At 43.1% G+C, this 16,632-nt stretch overlaps 1 protein-coding gene and 1 long non-coding RNA gene across 3 annotated transcripts in view; both read left to right on the plus strand.

Annotated features, from left to right (window-relative positions):
* Positions 1 to 1,604: 1,604 nt before the first annotated feature.
* LOC145425758 (uncharacterized) lies at positions 1,605 to 6,122 on the plus strand. 2 transcript variants are annotated; one of them, XR_013906493.1, is made up of 3 exons: positions 1,605 to 2,437; positions 5,336 to 5,423; positions 5,660 to 6,122. It is a non-coding gene; the product is annotated as an uncharacterized LOC145425758 (long non-coding RNA). The 2 variants fall into 2 exon arrangements; XR_013906494.1 differs by lacking the exon at positions 1,605 to 2,437 and having other exon boundaries at positions 4,412 to 5,423.
* A 7,533-nt stretch (positions 6,123 to 13,655) lies between these two features.
* Positions 13,656 to 16,632, plus strand: part of LOC113018288 (junctional adhesion molecule-like) — a 71,997-nt gene continuing 69,020 nt past the window's right edge. The window contains exon 1 of the mRNA XM_080299038.1: positions 13,656 to 15,343. Within this exon, the coding sequence (XP_080155164.1) occupies positions 15,286 to 15,343 (58 nt within the window). The 5' untranslated portion in view covers positions 13,656 to 15,285. The remainder of the gene's footprint in view (positions 15,344 to 16,632) is intronic.

Here is a 16,632-nt window from a genome sequence, read left to right on the forward strand (position 1 = left end):
AGAACTTCAAGTGTTGGTAGTAAAGTTCCATATGGACAGTCGCCTTGTAAAATGTCCAGTGCTGCAGTCAGAGGTTTCATGGCCATGCAGTACTCATGCAGGAACTGGTATTCTTGATCTTTGAAGCACCTCAGTCCTAGCTTTGTGCACAGAGTATTCAGCTCACCCATGGGGATTTCTGCAATTCTCTTTACAGCATCAAAAAAGGAATTCCACCTTATGGATGTTGGTATTAGGAGCTTTCTTTTGCTGATTTCTTCCACTGTTTCTGATGCAAGTGTAGATCTACTCGATTTGGTCCAAAGAGCTGTGCATTTTGCTGTGCTGCTCCTATACACAGCCCTGCTCTCTGCATTGGTTGTTAAATGTTTCTCCACATCACGTGTGCAAATTATGTTGATGGTGTGCGAAGCACACCTGCGGTGCGGGGGAAGAGACAGCTGACCATCACTTTCATTCTCAGCCGAGAGGATTTCTGACAGATCAGAAAAAGTGACATCATCGTCTTTGGGGCTGGACTCTTCCTCCTCCGTCTCATCATCGGACTCCGTGACAGGATGATAAACTTGAAACGCCTTAACAAAGTTGGATCCATTATCAGTAACTGTTGCAACTACTTTGTTGAGTAATCCATAAGAGGAGTGGATGTTTTCGATTTCTGTACCAATGACATCATACATGTGTCTACCACGAATTCGCCTACATGCTAATGCAACCTTGTGACGCTCTAATGTGGTTCTACTGATCCAGTGGAGCGTTACTCCCATATAGCTTCTGTTGTTAGCAGTCCAAATATCCGCGGTAGTTGAAACAAAGTCAATCTCATTTAGTGTGGCCTTCAAATTTCTCTCCATTTCTGTAAACTCCTTCTCCAAGTAAGAAGTAAAAGTCATTCGGTGAGGCAGCTCGGCATTAACAGAAGTAGGGGTCTTTTTTATTATGGCACGAAACGAGGGCAAGTCAACAGTGTTTATAGGTAGCATTTCTTCTACAATATACTGCGCGCCCAACTTCATCAATTCTTCATCACTTACTGGTTTTGCACCAAAGTCCAACTTTTGTTGTTTGGGGGGTGTAGGACCTTCTGCGGAAGTCACGGCTCTCTGCTTCGGACCACTTGGTGGGACTCTCTCTGTGAGTTTGACTGTGCTGTGCTGCGACTCCAAATGTTTCTTTAAGTTTGACGTAGTGTTTTTGAAGGTAGATAACACTTTTTCGCCAACACAGAGTGTACAACGAACCTTAATATTTAAATATTTAGTTGACAGAAACTCAAAATAGTGACCATATTTCCAGCTAAAGAACGAACATCTCTCTCCCTCCATTGTTGTTTACACTTTTTTACGTCGCTGGCTGCTTGTGAGCGGGAAACGTGACCTATCGCTTATGTGACGTTTCACGACACGTATGCGTTTGTCATCCGCTGAGACGAAAAGAAGAAACCAAATCTTTTTGCTTAAAAAATAGTAACGCACAGTGGTTTGGACAAGTAACTTTAATCTGACTACTGTTATGGAAATAGTAACGCGTTAGATTAGTCGTTACTGAAAAAGTGGTCATATTCGGAGTAACGCATTACTAAGCAACGCGTTACCGGCATCACTGCCTATGAGCAATTGCTTTGGTGAAAGTGGGAAGGAAAATCTGCCTTTTATCAGGAAGGAACCTCCAGCAGAAACAGGCTCAGGGAGGGGCAGCCATCTGCCGTGATTGGTTGGGGTGAGGGGAGGCAGACAGACAGAGGCACGCTGTGGAAGAGAGGTAGAGATGTATAAGGGCTAATATTTAAATGCAGAGAGGAATAAAAGCACATAGTGAGTGAAAAAGGTGACTGACAAAGAAACACTCGTGCATCGTTGGAATCTTGCTTTTCGGCACCACTTTGAGACAAACAGGGAAAAAAAGCTCACATATTAATTTTAATATGCACACTGATGTAATCTGGTCAAAAATAACTAGAGGGTTTCTAAGTGTTCCTGAAGTTGTATAGTTTTAATGTTTTATTTGGGAATAGAATGGTGTGTATGTGTGAGTTTGGTGATGGAGTTTTTAATATGGATGAATTATGAATTTTTTATGAATTATTATGTCTACTTTTTATGTTTTATGGACAACAGATGGAAATTAGCCCTTGGCTATAATCTGGTATGTTTACATTCATGTAAGTTTTTTTTTACATGTATGTTCATTAACATGCACTGTCCTAAATAAAATAAAGAGTAATAAAGAGTAAGGCCAAGGTAATGATATCAGTACGTATCTGGTTAGATACCACATGTCTGAGATTTATTCTGGGTCGAATCTCTGTTTAGAGATGTAATTCACATTATTTGGATCATTTCAGCAAATCAAGAAGAAAGTGAAGAAGACGACCTCATCACTTATGTCATCATTGAGATATCAGTTCATCAAGAACAATCTGACAAAGAAAGACGAGGTAGTATTTTTTTTTTTTCTTTATGGTGGGCTGTGGGTCAAAGGTCTGTTTTTAATATTCTTAGTAAGTATATAAATAATCTTTTCCTAAAGAAGTATTGCAAACCAATAATAAAAATGATTAAAAAAAACATGTAAACAGAGAGACATTACAATTTTATCTAAATGAAAATCTTCAACAAATATAGTTGCTAATAATAGTGTATACTTTATTGATCCCCTCTCTCTGCGTTTGACCCACTCACTCAGTGAAGCAGTGGGCAGCCACACTGGGGAGCACTGTGTAGGGACGGCACCTAGCTCAAGGGTACCTCAGGGTAACCGTTCAGTGGACTCGAACCACCAACTTTCCAATAATGGGGCGACCACTCTACCTACTGAGCTATCCCTGCCCCAAAAAGAGCTAATTGGCAGCTGAAACAGGAACACATATTTAATAGAAAGATGTGAGATATATTGCATTTATTTTATTGTGTCAAATATGAACTCCCTAATGTTCATAGCCAGGGATCCGTCTGCCAGGGCCTCCGCTCCTGGCCACTGCCAAGCACACAATGTTTCCTGACCTCTACAGTGCCTTGTGCGGGTGGTGGTGGTGGTGGTGGGCATACAAAAGGGTTGACTAATGTCCCTTTTTTGGGCTATGCCCAGCCAGGCCCGATGGACCTCTGCTCAAAGGAGTTTTTGAATTGCTCTTTATCTGATCCCAGGACCAATTTAGCAGATCCTACTAATCACACACAACGTGCTCTGTTTACGGAAGTAAAAATGGCAGCTACAGAGTTAGTAGGTGTTGTTGCAGCAATATATCAATTTCTGCAGAGTCATAACCGAAAGAATTTTGACAAATTAACTAGACAGAAAACTCCGTTTCTGTCCATTGACTCGCTCCGTCTCCAGTTTCTGCCCCATGCTTTCTAGTTTGTCTTTTCTGGCACTGATAATTGGTAGGTACAAAAGTGACCTAGGTCGGATTTGAAAATATCGGATTTGTGCTGTTCAAACTGTCATAACATGATTGGATATGGGTCGCATAGGGTCAAAAAAAGTTAGATTTGATGCACTTTCGCATTTAGTGTGAACGTAGCCTTAGAATCTAATCCCTGGTTTTTGCAGATGATGTGGTTCTGTTTGCTTAATCGGGTGAGTTTTCACCGAGGAGTGCCTCGCCTCTCCCTTAGAGATAGCGTGAGAAGTTCAGCCATCCCGGAGAGGCTCAGAGTAGAGCCACCGCTCCGCCACATTAAAAGGATCCAGTTGCGGTGGTTCGGATATCTGACAAGGATGCCTCTTGGATGAGGTGTCCCACTGGGAGTACGCCCAGGGGCAGACCCAGGACATGCTTTAGAGCAGTGGTTCTTAACCTGGGTTCGATCGAACCCTAGGGGTTCGGTGAGTCGGTCTCAGGGGTTCGGCAGAGCCTCCACCGTGACATGCACGGCTCATTTTGTGCACCAATAAAAAACATATCTATGTCTTGAATTTGAAAAAAAGCATATTTTATTTTTCACTAAAGAGGGGTTCAGTGAATGCGCATATGAAACTGGTGGGGTTCGGTACCTCCAACAAGGTTAAGAACCACTGCTTTAGAGATAATATTCCTCAGCAGTCTTTGGGAATGATGGTGTTTCCCTGGACAAACTGGAGGAGGTGGCCAAGGAGGTGGCCAAGGAGGTGGAGTTCTGGGCTTCTCTTCTTAGGGTGCTTCCCCTGCAGATAAGCAGAAATAAATGTGACAGATCAGCAAATTTCTTTAGAGAGTCTTTGATTTTAACTAATGACTCAGCCTCAGGTCCAGATGGCAGGTATGTTGTGACACTCAGAACATTATCAGTGTTGTAATTGAGCAGTAGGACCTTAGAGCAGCTCTGATTAGTCTGACATGTATCTGCTGTCTGGTTTTTGGCCCACGTCAATTTATTGCCATATTTGCATATGGTAAATGGCCTGTATTTGTATAGCGCTTTACTTTGTGTTTTACTTTGTCCCTATGGGCCCCAAAGCGCTTTACACTACATTCAGTCATCCACCCATTCACACACACGTTCACACACTTGTGATGGCAAGCTACATTGTAGCCACAGCTGCTCTGGGGCGCATTGAGAAAGGCGAGGCTGCCGGACACTGGCGCCACCGGGCCCTCTGACCACCACCAGTAGGCAACGGGTGAAGTGTCTTGCCCAAGGACACAACAACCGAGACTGTCGGTTGTTGGTTGTCGGTCGATATAAAGAAAACGACTGAATTGACAAGATGTTGTTTAATATAATAAACACTTTTTACCGTTTCAAAGTTCGGCAAACTGTAAAACCAACTTCCTGTTGTTGATTACAGTTCATCCATCACACAGTTCATTCTCACCACAGTTTTTACTGGTTTGTCTAACAATAGTGTTCATGTTGTGAGAACATCTTTGCTTTTTGCTCTGTGGTGAAGAGTGTCAGTCTGCAGTGGAAAAAGATGGCAGCTTTGTGGTCGTCCACCTGCATCTTTCTCAGAAACAGCCTCCAGTTCTTTGTGGTCACTCAGTGTTTCACAGCAGAGGTGTTAAGATGAGAGAAAAAACTGTACAAAGATGCTGCGGTTTATAAAGCAGAACATCGGTGCCATGTAGCTCCTCCTGTTCATGACCCATCACATTTCTCAGGTTATTGAACCGTGTGAAGAACAGAAAGAAAGTTCTTGTTATTTCTTCACTATATTGGACGATAAACTCTGGGAAGTCACACAAACAGTGTTTGTGGGACAAATTCATCTGGTTGCAAATGTGACCCTTGCAGTGGCCGGCACTGTCATGGACTCTCGTGATGAAACATTAGAAACAGTAAAAATGTTTTGCTTTGTGTAGCTACACTGGTGTATTGTTGTAGCTTCAATGAGTTTTGTTTTCATTTTGCAGATATTTATTTTGTAGTTGTGATCTACTCAGCAGTGAGAAGTGAAGACGTCAGTTATGGACAAACAACCATCAGAACAAGCAGGCCCAGGTACAGCTGCTCTTTATCTTTGACTTTGCATAGAGACAAGCTCGCTGCTCATCCTGTTTGCATCCATGATGCTAAGATAAGCTGATCAAACCTCATCCTGGATCAAACTCAGAGCTCTGACCCAGTTGAACTGGGACTGTGTGTGATGCAGAGAGATGGAGGTTGGAGGTCTTGACTGAACTACAAAGCTTGTAATCATGTTTCCTGTTGTTTGAACTGTGTGTGTTTGTGTTCAGACTTTAAACCAGAGCCAGACGTCGTCTACTCTTCACTGAAGTAGTCCACCAGTCCAACCACTGACGTCCAGCTGCTGGTCTCTAACTGGTCCCCCCAGCACCTCAGACCAGAGTAAAAAAAATACATAAAACACATTTTTATATGTTTTATGTATTTTTTGTTGGAATATTTAATATTTTTTCAGGCTAAATGAGTAATGTGCAAAGGGCCTATATCCCGTGTATATTAGTTAGTGAAATCATAATTCAGAATGTCTTCAGAAACAAACACATTGTGGTGATAAGTATAGCAAAGTTAGAAGAGATGGCGCACACATCTGCATCTGGTTAAAAGGAAAAAACACACAAACATGAAAGAGTTTGCCAGATTTGTGCTAAATGAAATAGCTGGGAGTGGAAATATGGATATTTACAGTCTTGTGCAATAAAGAATATGTGTGTTGTATCACAAGACACAATAAGACCAATGTGTTTCACTGATTCATCTACACAAGCATTTTGTAGAGGGTATAAGCACTGTGGCAGTTGTTCGGCTGGAAACGACTGTGAGGGCCTGTTACGAACTTGTATGTCCGTGTGTTTGTTTGTGCAGGTGCTGTGTTTTTGTCTATGTTAATTCAGCTCTGCCAGGGCCCTGTTCCGATTGGTGCGTGGATATACTGCCCCGGCGTGATTGGATCCAGCTGGAGGACCCGCCCAATAAAAGGAGGCTGGAGCGCTACAGCGGGAGAGGTCCTCGCATTTCTCCTCATCACCCAGCAGTAGTCCTGTGGTAGCCGCTGGCTGCAGTATACGTGCGAAAATTGTGGAAGTGGAGTGGGTAGGGGTGAGCTGCCGTTTATTTTGATCACCCGTTTTCTCCTGTTTTTGAGTTGGTTAAGGAGGTCAGACTCTGTCTTTATTTTTTACTTTATTTTGGTGAGGTCAGGGGTGCGGGATTTGTGTAGGTTTGTTTTGTTTATTGTTTTGGCCTTGGCTCACCCTGAAGTGTTGACACTCCCGTTTTGGTTCTCTTTATTCACCTTGTAAATAAATCACTTCACATCTAACGGATTTGTTGCGTGTGACTGCTCGGGTCTTGGGGGGGGGAAGCGAGTGCCTCGCTCATGTTATGGCCTGGCCCTAGACGGGTCGTAACATGAATTGGGGGCTCGTCCTCTGCCTTTTTCTGTGGGTTTTTGCGTGTGTTTGGTCTGTTGGCGGTTTTCTTGGGTGTGGGGGTGGTAGGTGTGTGGCATTATGGAGTTTTCTTTGGATGATTTTGTTACTTCGCCTTCGTGGGATAGAATTGTGAAGTGCAGAAAAGCGGATTTGCTTATCATTGCTAGTTGTAATGATGTTCAAGTGTCCTATGGTGCCCGCAAAGCGGTGGTTAGGGACGCTTTGTGTGCAGAGTTGGTGGAGCGAGGCGTTCTTCCTGCCCCGCAGGCAGCTGTAGAGCAGCCTGATGGCGGGGGTGTGAAGGTGGCTCCGGAGGCTGAGCCGGGGTCGGATGCCAAAGGGCCTGTTAACGTGCTACCAGCCGAGGCGGACTCTGATGCGGCTGAGGCGGGCTCTGACACAGCCGAGGCGGACCCTGATGCTGCTGGGGCGAAGCCTGAAGCAGCTGAGTCTGGTACGGCCGGGGAACCCCTGGCGGGGCGGTCTACGGAAGATCTCCGTTTGACCCTCCGTATTAGGGAGGTGGAAGCCCGTGCTAAAGAGCTTGAGGTACAAGCAATGCACCTCCGTGTCAGAGCTTTGGAGCTGGAGCGAAAGCCCTCCACATCTGCCTCTAGTCATCCTAGTACGTCCACCGTGGTCCCGACAGGTTTTGACATCACCAAACACGTTAAACTGGTTCCCCCGTTTCGTGAGGCCGAAGTGGATTCCTATTTTAACGCTTTTGAGCGTATAGCGGCCGCGTTAAGTTGGCTGAAGGAATTTTGGCCGCTGCTGTTACAATGCAAATTGGTTGGCAAAGCCCAGGAGGTGTGTACCAGGCTATCAATTGAAGATAGCCTGGATTATGACGTCATGAAGAAGACTGTGTTGCAGGCATATGAGCTCGTCCCAGAAGCCTACCGTCAAAAATTTAGGAAGTGTGAAAAAACCGCCAATCAGACATTTGTGGAGTTTGCCCGTGAAAAAAGTCGCCTGTTTGAACGATGGTTGCAGGCCAGTAAAGCACAGGATTTCGAGGGGCTGAAAGAGCTTCTTTTGTTAGAGGAATTCAAAAAATGTTTGCCGGACCAAGTAGTTATTTATCTGAATGAGCAAAAGGTGCCCTCACTTGCTAAAGCGGCAGTGATGGCTGATGAGTTTACTCTCACCCACAACTATATTTTCAGCCGCTGTCTCACAGAATATTAGGGTGGGACAGGAAAGGAAGATAAAGTCACCAAAGATAGGACTGAAAGATAGACAGGAGGATGGTGTTAATCGCGACTGTTTTTATTGTCGCGGACCCGGACATCTAATCGCTGTCTGTCCTGCGCTCCGGAGGAAAGAGCAGCGCAAAGGCTCTAGAAATCCAGCGGGCGTAGGTCTCATCAAAGTTGTCCCTTTGCCTAAATCGCATTCCACTCTCACCCGTGATTTGCACCATGTGGATGCAGAAATAGAGCCACGTTTTAAACCGTTCATCACGAAAGGCTTTGTTTCTGTGACGGGAGAAGAGGGGGACAAAGTGCCTGTTACTATTCTTCGGGACACAGGTGCGCATCAGTCGTTTATGTTGGATAGTGTACTACCATTGTCAGATAAAACTGCTTGTGATTCGGATGTGTTGGTTTGGGGAATTAAGATGAGCGTTCTTCGGGCGCCGTTACACAAAGTCCATTTACATTCGCCCGTGAAAACGGGGCATGTCAAAGTTGCGGTGAGTTCCCAGTTGCCGATTAAAGGGGTTTCGTTTATTTTAGGAAATGACTTGGCTGGTGGGACAGTTTTCCCACCGCCTGAAGTGGTGGAAACGCCTATTTCTTCTGTCACCGAGGTTGCCGCCCCTTTGTCAAATGTGTTTCCTGTTTGTGCAATCACTCGTGCGCAGTCACGCAAATTTGATGACGTTATGGATGTTGCTGACACGTTTATGGCGATGCCAGACGAGAGAATATCTCCCAGCCGTGAGAGTGACAGAACAAAAAGCGATGTGATGAAACTGATGCCAGAGCTGGATGAGAAATTGAATAGGGATGCATTGATAACCGCTCAGCAGAATGACTCATCACTGGCTCCCTGTTTTCTATCTGCAGCTAAGGGTGCAGGAAGTGAATCACCCACTTCTTATTTTTTGCAAGATGGAGTTCTTATGAGGAGGTGGTCCTCTGACCGGTGTGGTTTGCCTGGTGCTACGCAGGTGGTGGTGCCGAAGCCACATCGAGGGCAGGTGCTTAGCTTAGCGCATGATGCCAGCATGGCTGGACATCTTGGGGTGAACAAAACATATCATCGGGTGTTGCGCAACTTCTTTTGGCCAGGGTTGAAAGCTGATGTGGTGGCATATTGCCGTACCTGTACCACATGTCAGATGGCGGGGAAACCTAACAGACCTATTCCACCTGCTCCGTTACATCCTATTCCAGTAATAGGTGAGCCGTTTGAAAAAGTAATATTGTATTGTGTGGGTCCCCTGCCAAAAACCAAATCCGGACACCAATACATACTTACAATAATGTGTTCAGCAACAAGGTACCCAGAGGCAATTCCACTACGCACGCTGAAAGCAAAACCGGTGCTAAAAGCACTACTTAAATTTTTCTCTACTTTCGGGCTTCCAAAGGTTGTTCAAACAGACCAAGGAACGAATTTCACCTCAAAAATGTTTGCACAGGTTGTGGAGGAGTTGCACATAAAACATGTAAAATCCAGTCCATACCACCCGGAAAGTCAAGGTGCTCTGGAAAGATTCCATCAAACCCTCAAAGCTATGCTGCGCAAGTTCTGCGCGGGGTCGGATAGAGAATGGGATGAGGGTCTGCCGTTATTGTTGTTTGCAGTCAGAGAAACCACTCAGGAATCCTTGGGATTCAGTCCGATGGATCTGGTGTTTGGACACGTGGTCCGCGGTCCCCTCCGCCTTCTGAAGGAGAGGTGGTTGTCAGAAACTTCTGAAACTCAGCATAATGTTCTGGATTATGTTAGCGGACTTCGGGAAAAGCTTCACCTTGCATGTCAGTTAGCTCGAGAGAATCTGTCACATACGCAAGCTAAAATGAAAACTCGCTATGATAAAAAAAGCTGTTTGCAGAAGTTTTCAGCCGGGAGAGAAAGTGTTGGTGTTGTTGCCTGTGGTAGGGTCCAGCTTATCAGCTCAGTTCGCTGGCCCATATGTGGTGGAACAAAAACTCATTGACAACAACTATGTGATCCAGACCCCAGACCGCCGGAGAAAGTCTAGGGTTTGTCATATTAATCTGTTAAAATCGTTTCACTCGAGGAGTCCTTCGGGTGCGCCGTCTCCAGTGTGCGCCGCTAGTACTGTTTCTCCCTATGAACCCTCTGATGACGGGCTACTCCAGAAAAGTGAAGCGCTGGGTAGCGGCCGGTTGAAAAATTCGGAGATCTTAAATGATTTAGACACATATTTAGTCCACCTGTCTGAACCCGCTCGAGCTGACATCACTGATCTGATAGAAAACAACTTATCACTTTTTTCTGATCACCCTCGTCAAACTGCGGTCCTGTGCCACGATATTGATGTGGAAGGACATAAACCGATTAAGCAACATGCTTACCGAGTGAACCCAGTGAAAAGGGCGATAATGCAGAAGGAAGTTGACTATCTCTTAGAACACGGTTTAGCCTTTCCGAGCGCCAGCGCATGGAGTTCGCCGTGTGTGCTAGTACCAAAATCCGACAACACTCCTCGGTTTTGTAATGATTACAGGAAAGTTAACGCTGTTACCAAACCTGATTCATTTCCTCTTCCTAGAATGGAGGATTGTATTGATAGAGTGGGATCGGCATCGTTTGTAACCAAACTTGATTTGTTAAAAGGTTACTGGCAAGTACCTTTAACTCCCCGAGCCTCTGAAATATCTGCTTTTGTTACACCGGACCATTTTCTCCAGTACACGGTTATGCCGTTTGGGTTGCGTAATGCACCCGCTACTTTCCAGCGCCTTATGGCCAAAGTACTGGCGGGCGTGAATAACTGCGATGCCTACCTGGACGATGTTGTCATTTACTCATCCACCTGGTCTGACCACTTACAAACACTCTCTCTTGTTTTCAGCCGTTTTCAGGAGGCCTCGCTTACGTTGAACCTAGCCAAATTTGAATTTGGCAGAGCCACCATCACATATCTGGGAAAACAGGTGGGTCAGGGACAGATACTGCCGGTGACCGCGAAAATACAGGCGATCGTTGAGTTTCCAGTCCCACAAACGAGAAGGGCGCTGCGCCGATTTCTAGGAATGTGTGGTTATTATAGAGGGTTTTGTAAGAACTTTGCCACTGTCGTCGTTCCTCTCACCGATTTGATCAGTCCGAAGAAGCCTTTTGTGTGGACGCCTGTTTGTCAGACTGCTTTCCAGTCTGCGAAAGCATTACTGTGCAGTTCCCCTGTTCTTACGGCCCCGAATTTCATGTCCCCTTTCAAGCTCGAGGTTGACGCTAGTGCGGTTGGTGCAGGAGCTGTCCTTATGCAGGAAGACCATTGCGGCGTGGATCGCCCAATTTGTTACTTCTCAAAAAAATTCAACAAACATCAGATGAACTACAGTACCATTGAAAAGGAAGCCCTTGCCTTGTTGTTAGCCCTACAGCATTTCGAGGTGTATATCGGATCCAGCTCTATCCCTGTTCAAGTGTTCACTGACCATAACCCATTGGTTTTTCTCTCCCAGATGCAAAACTCAAATCAGAGACTTATGCGTTGGTCCCTTCTCTTGCAAGACTTCAACCTGCAGATCAGGCATAAGAAAGGGACGGAAAATGTCATCGCGGACGCCCTGTCGAGAGCAATTTTGTAGTCTAGGATTAAACACTAGAAGGATTGTTTAATTCTTATGGAAGGGGGTGTTACGAACTTGTATGTCCGTGTGTTTGTTTGTGCAGGTGCTGTGTTTTTGTCTATGTTAATTCAGCTCTGCCAGGGCCCTGTTCCGATTGGTGCGTGGACTTACTGCCCCGGCGTGATTGGATCCAGCTGGAGGACCCGCCCAATAAAAGGAGGCTGGAGCGCTACAGCGGGAGAGGTCCTCGCATTTCTCCTCATCACCCAGCAGTAGTCCTGTGGTAGCCGCTGGCTGCAGTATACGTGCGAAAATTGTGGAAGTGGAGTGGGTAGGGGTGAGCTGCCGTTTATTTTGATCACCCGTTTTCTCCTGTTTTTGAGTTGGTTAAGGAGGTCAGACTCTGTCTTTATTTTTGACTTTATTTTGGTGAGGTCAGGGGTGCGGGATTTGTGTAGGTTTGTTTTGTTTATTGTTTTGGCCTTGGCTCACCCTGAAGTGTTGACACTCCCGTTTTGGTTCTCTTTATTCACCTTGTAAATAAATCACTTCACATCTAACGGATTTGTTGCGTGTGACTGCTCGGGTCTTGGGGGGGGGGGGGGGGGGGGGGAAGCGAGTGCCTCGCTCATGTTATGGCCTGGCCCTAGACGGGTCGTAACAGGGCCAAATTTCAACTTTGTCAAATATGAGTTTGGAGCTTAATCTCAAAATTGACAATGTTTTTTTTTTTTTTCTTAAAATGGCCCCAATACTCTCTCATAGCAGCATGACAGTCGTACTAATCTATTAACAACCAATTTGTGCTGCTGCTATTTTCAGAAACGAATCAATGTCCATTTAGGTAAGAGGGATGACTTTACATCTCAGTGGGTATAACACTCCTGTGACTTTGCTGGGGGCATCTTAAGATCACCACAGATGATGTGTTTTTAACGTTCTGTGAAAAGTAAAGTCTGATTTTCTGTGAAACTCAGGGGGTCCTGACAGTGCTCTTCTTCTGTTCTGCACAACAGATTTAACAAAAGGTAAATCTGGTGAAGAATCAGTCACATTATACTCAGTGCATTACGTATACATATGCATAATTTATGATCCCACAAATGTGTCTTTTCATAATTATGTAATGTTTCACTTTTACCACATGGTGGCAGTGTTTTCACACTGAATTAATTAATATTTTGCCCTCCACACCATAGATTACCGTTCACATTTTACTTCAAGATGTCAGACTTTAGTTGCTTTTTTACCTAAGAGGATTCGGAAGCTATTTGTTAAATATAGAAAAGTAAAATATATATCTATCTATAAAATTATCATATCTTATCTATAAAATTTTCTTGATTCCAGTGAGTTGGAATAATTTATAATTAGAGGTTACAAATGATCAGATAGCCATCACCTGGAAAGTTTAGTGTTGATTTATAGATTAATGATTTTCAAATACAATCCAAATCTAATTTATTTATATAGCACATTTAAAAGGTGGAAAGTTTGCCCAAAGTGCTGTACAAAAATAAAACAGGATATAAAACAAAAGATAAAACCATTCACATTAAAACACGCACATGAAGGGAAAAAAGCATATCAACTCACACCAGTCTAAATGCTAAATGCTGAAAAAACTTGTGTTTTCAAAAGAGACTTAAAAGGAAGAAGCGTAGATGCCTGTCTAATATTTAAAGGCAACATATTCCAAAGTTTGGGAGCCACAATTGAAAAAGCTCGTTCTCCTTTAAGTTTCAACCAGTTTTGGGGACAACCGAAAGCAGCAGGTCAGCTGATCTAAGGTCCTTCAACCCTTTAGATCAGTGTTCCAAGAATACTGTGGTTGGTCAACAACATCAAAGGCTGCAGTAAGATCTAAAAGCACAAGAATTGCGGATCTTCCGCAATCATTTGCTAGAATTACGTAATTAAAAGCCCGTAAAAGTGTTGTTTTAGTGGAGTGTAGATGTTTAAAACCAGACTGAAAAAACACCATTACTATCCAAAAACATAATCAGTTGGGAAAAAAAAACTTTTTTTTCCAATAGCTTTGAAAGGAATGTGAGTTTTCAGTCTAACATTTCAGCAAACCGAGACAGAGGTCAAGGTCACTTTGAAGAGTGTGCCCCTGCTGATGTGTAGGGCTTTCTACAGACTGTACAATGTTAAAAGATTGAATAAGATTTAAAAATTCCTGAGCAAACGATCCATCAGGGGAACAGACGTGAATATTAAAATCACCAACTATTAAAATCCAATCATGAGAAGTTCAAAGCTGGAGGGGGAAACTGGTACATGGAGTTGTTTGCAGTGAAAGTTATTTTAGAAACAGTCAGTATTCCTCCTCCTCTACCTGATATCCTTAGAGCATTAAGAAATGAGCAGTCAGAGGGCAACAGTAGCCAGCAGGCTCACCGCCACCCAACCCCATCACAAGAACCAGACAAGAGGCAACAGGTTCCAGGAGATGCCCTGGGATGGAACAGACAATAACAAACTGGAGCAGCCGCTGAAGAAACACTAAGGCAAGGTTTAAACTTGACCAGCTTAAACCTTAAACCAGTACATTTACGGCGTTAATGACGGTGTGTCGGGGCAGGTGGAAGTGCTCCATGTAGCAAGTAAGAACATCAGCTAGGGGCGGTGGATACTCTGTTCTTAACTCTTTCTGATTAGAGCTTTTAAAACTTATGGCAGAAAACTGAAGATCTAAAAGTTTTGGGGCATTCATACACCAGTTGTGAGTTGATTGGGTGGCAAGAACTGTCAGAAACAAAACAAACAATAACACAATTGACAGAAGCAGACGGCAAGCCGCACACACTGGTGCTATCTTGATTTTTTTCTGTATTCAAATTTTTATTGCTATTTAGTTCAACAATTTCCCCGGTGATCCACCAGGGGGAGCAGCTCATCATTTCCTTAACTAGAAATCAAATGAATGCAGCACTAATCTACACAACAACAACCGTTCTGTTTCAAAACGTTTTTAACTGTGTGGTTTTATCGCTTTCACGCAGCTGAGCTAAGCATCTTGTTAACAGCTAACCAGCTCTGTTTGCTCTACTGACACATGAGGTCACGTCACTGTCAGATGTTTCATGAACACAGAATAAAAACGTAGAAGGAAAGAAGCTTTGTGTGTTTTCATTCTGCTGTACAAACCAACAGCTCATGTGAAACAAAACACACATCTGTACAATAAACAAACACTCACTGCTGAACCAGTTTGACCAGGATACAGACACACAGACACACACAGACACACCTTTTCCACCAACACACAGCTGCTGAGGATTGTATAAATAATCAGGATATTATTTAAATAATAATCAATAGTAATAATAAATAATTGGAAAATTCCATCGGCCTTTTTGTTTTACTTTATTCTGAAACTTGTTCTGAGCCACATTTCCCACATTTCCCACATGGTCATATGAGCCTTTAAAGTTTCCCAGAATGCACTGGTTTACCCTGGACTTGTTCCTGTTCCTCACAGATGGTTCAGTTTATTAAAACTTTGATAAAAATTTTGTCTCTAGATTGTGACAGTTGTAGTGGTTTGAGCTTTTCATAGAACTTTTTTTTGTTGTTTAGTTTTTTTTAGCCATTGAAATTTCATAACTTATGAAGTTCTGAGGGAACAAATCGTAAACAGTAAATGGTTCTTATGTAGCACTTTGTACTCGGAGTAGAGTAATGAATGACGTCCATGACACAGACGACACCAGAAACAAGTGCGGTGGTTTTAAACAGAGTAAGTGTTTTATTTACATTTTCCATTCATGTTGTCTGAGTATGTGATCAGACCTGCTGGATTTATGATCAATGGGTTTTTTTTGTTTGTTTGTTTGTTTGTTTTTGTTTCCAAATGAAAAAATGCATTCACTCAAGACAGTGGATATATTTTGAACAGTCACTCTCTTGGAGTTTATTGCATGTGAAGAATTAAGAAAAGAGCCTGTTGTTTTTGTAAATAACCGTGTTGTACAGGACATTGTACATGATGTTTAGGTACACGTGACATTTGAATTTTACTCATTAGAATAAGTTGATTTCAATTCACATACACTCCACAGACAGGATGTTTCTACACATCTACCTGTTTTACTGAGACAAGTTCACTTCCTGTTACTTTGTAAATGTACTTGTTTGTCAAATATGTGTATGTAAAGCTGGAGAAGACAGGACTGTGGTTTCTAAAATGTTGCTATAGTTCACCTTTTCATATTCAAAATTATTAAAGCTTTAAGGTGCATGTTTCCTTAGTGTACTTTGATGACCTTATCAGCATTTGCACTAAGTTTGTGTTACTGTGGAGAGTGAATATAATTGGTTTTGACACAGACTATAAGTTTTTGAGCTTGAGGTTTGCAGTGTTGTAGACTTTGATTGGTTCGTATTATATAATAGTATGTGTTTATATAAAGATGAATAAAACAAAATATTAGAATATTTTAATATGGCAGCCAGACATTGTTCAACCCCAGTGTATAACACACAAATCAGTTAGTGTCAACAGAACTAAGGGTTTTTAGTAATATAGTCTTAATTCCAGTGCTTTTATTGCATCATAGTGATGCACCTCACAGTGTATGTATTTTTCTGATGTCACTGTACATGATAGTCAAGTCTTTATTCATAAAACACATTTAAATGTAACAGACGGTGACCAAAGTGTTGCACATATTTAATGTTCCATGTTAGACCCTCTATTAAAAGGGAGTCATATTATAGTAAGATGAGCTTTTTTCCAGCTCCAGGGATTTACTGAAACAAGTGCAAACGTCTATGTAAATACAGACAGTACAAAAGATGGACATAGCTACCGTGATGTCGTCCACTGATTTCTGAATTCGGTGAAACCTCTGCATGAGTGTTTCCATCTACGCTGTCCTGGTTGCATAAAAATGATTTTTTATTTAATATGACCCAAGTTTCTTTGGATCTTTTTGCTGCCTTTTGTTCTTTTCTCTGGCAAAAGGATCTAACACAGCTCTGAGGAAGCCAATCCATGATTGATAGAGTTTCATTTTGTGCGTGTGT

This window comes from Astatotilapia calliptera, chromosome 3 (assembly GCF_964374335.1).
Source record: "Astatotilapia calliptera chromosome 3, fAstCal68.1, whole genome shotgun sequence".
Classification (NCBI taxonomy): domain Eukaryota; kingdom Metazoa; phylum Chordata; class Actinopteri; order Cichliformes; family Cichlidae; genus Astatotilapia; species Astatotilapia calliptera.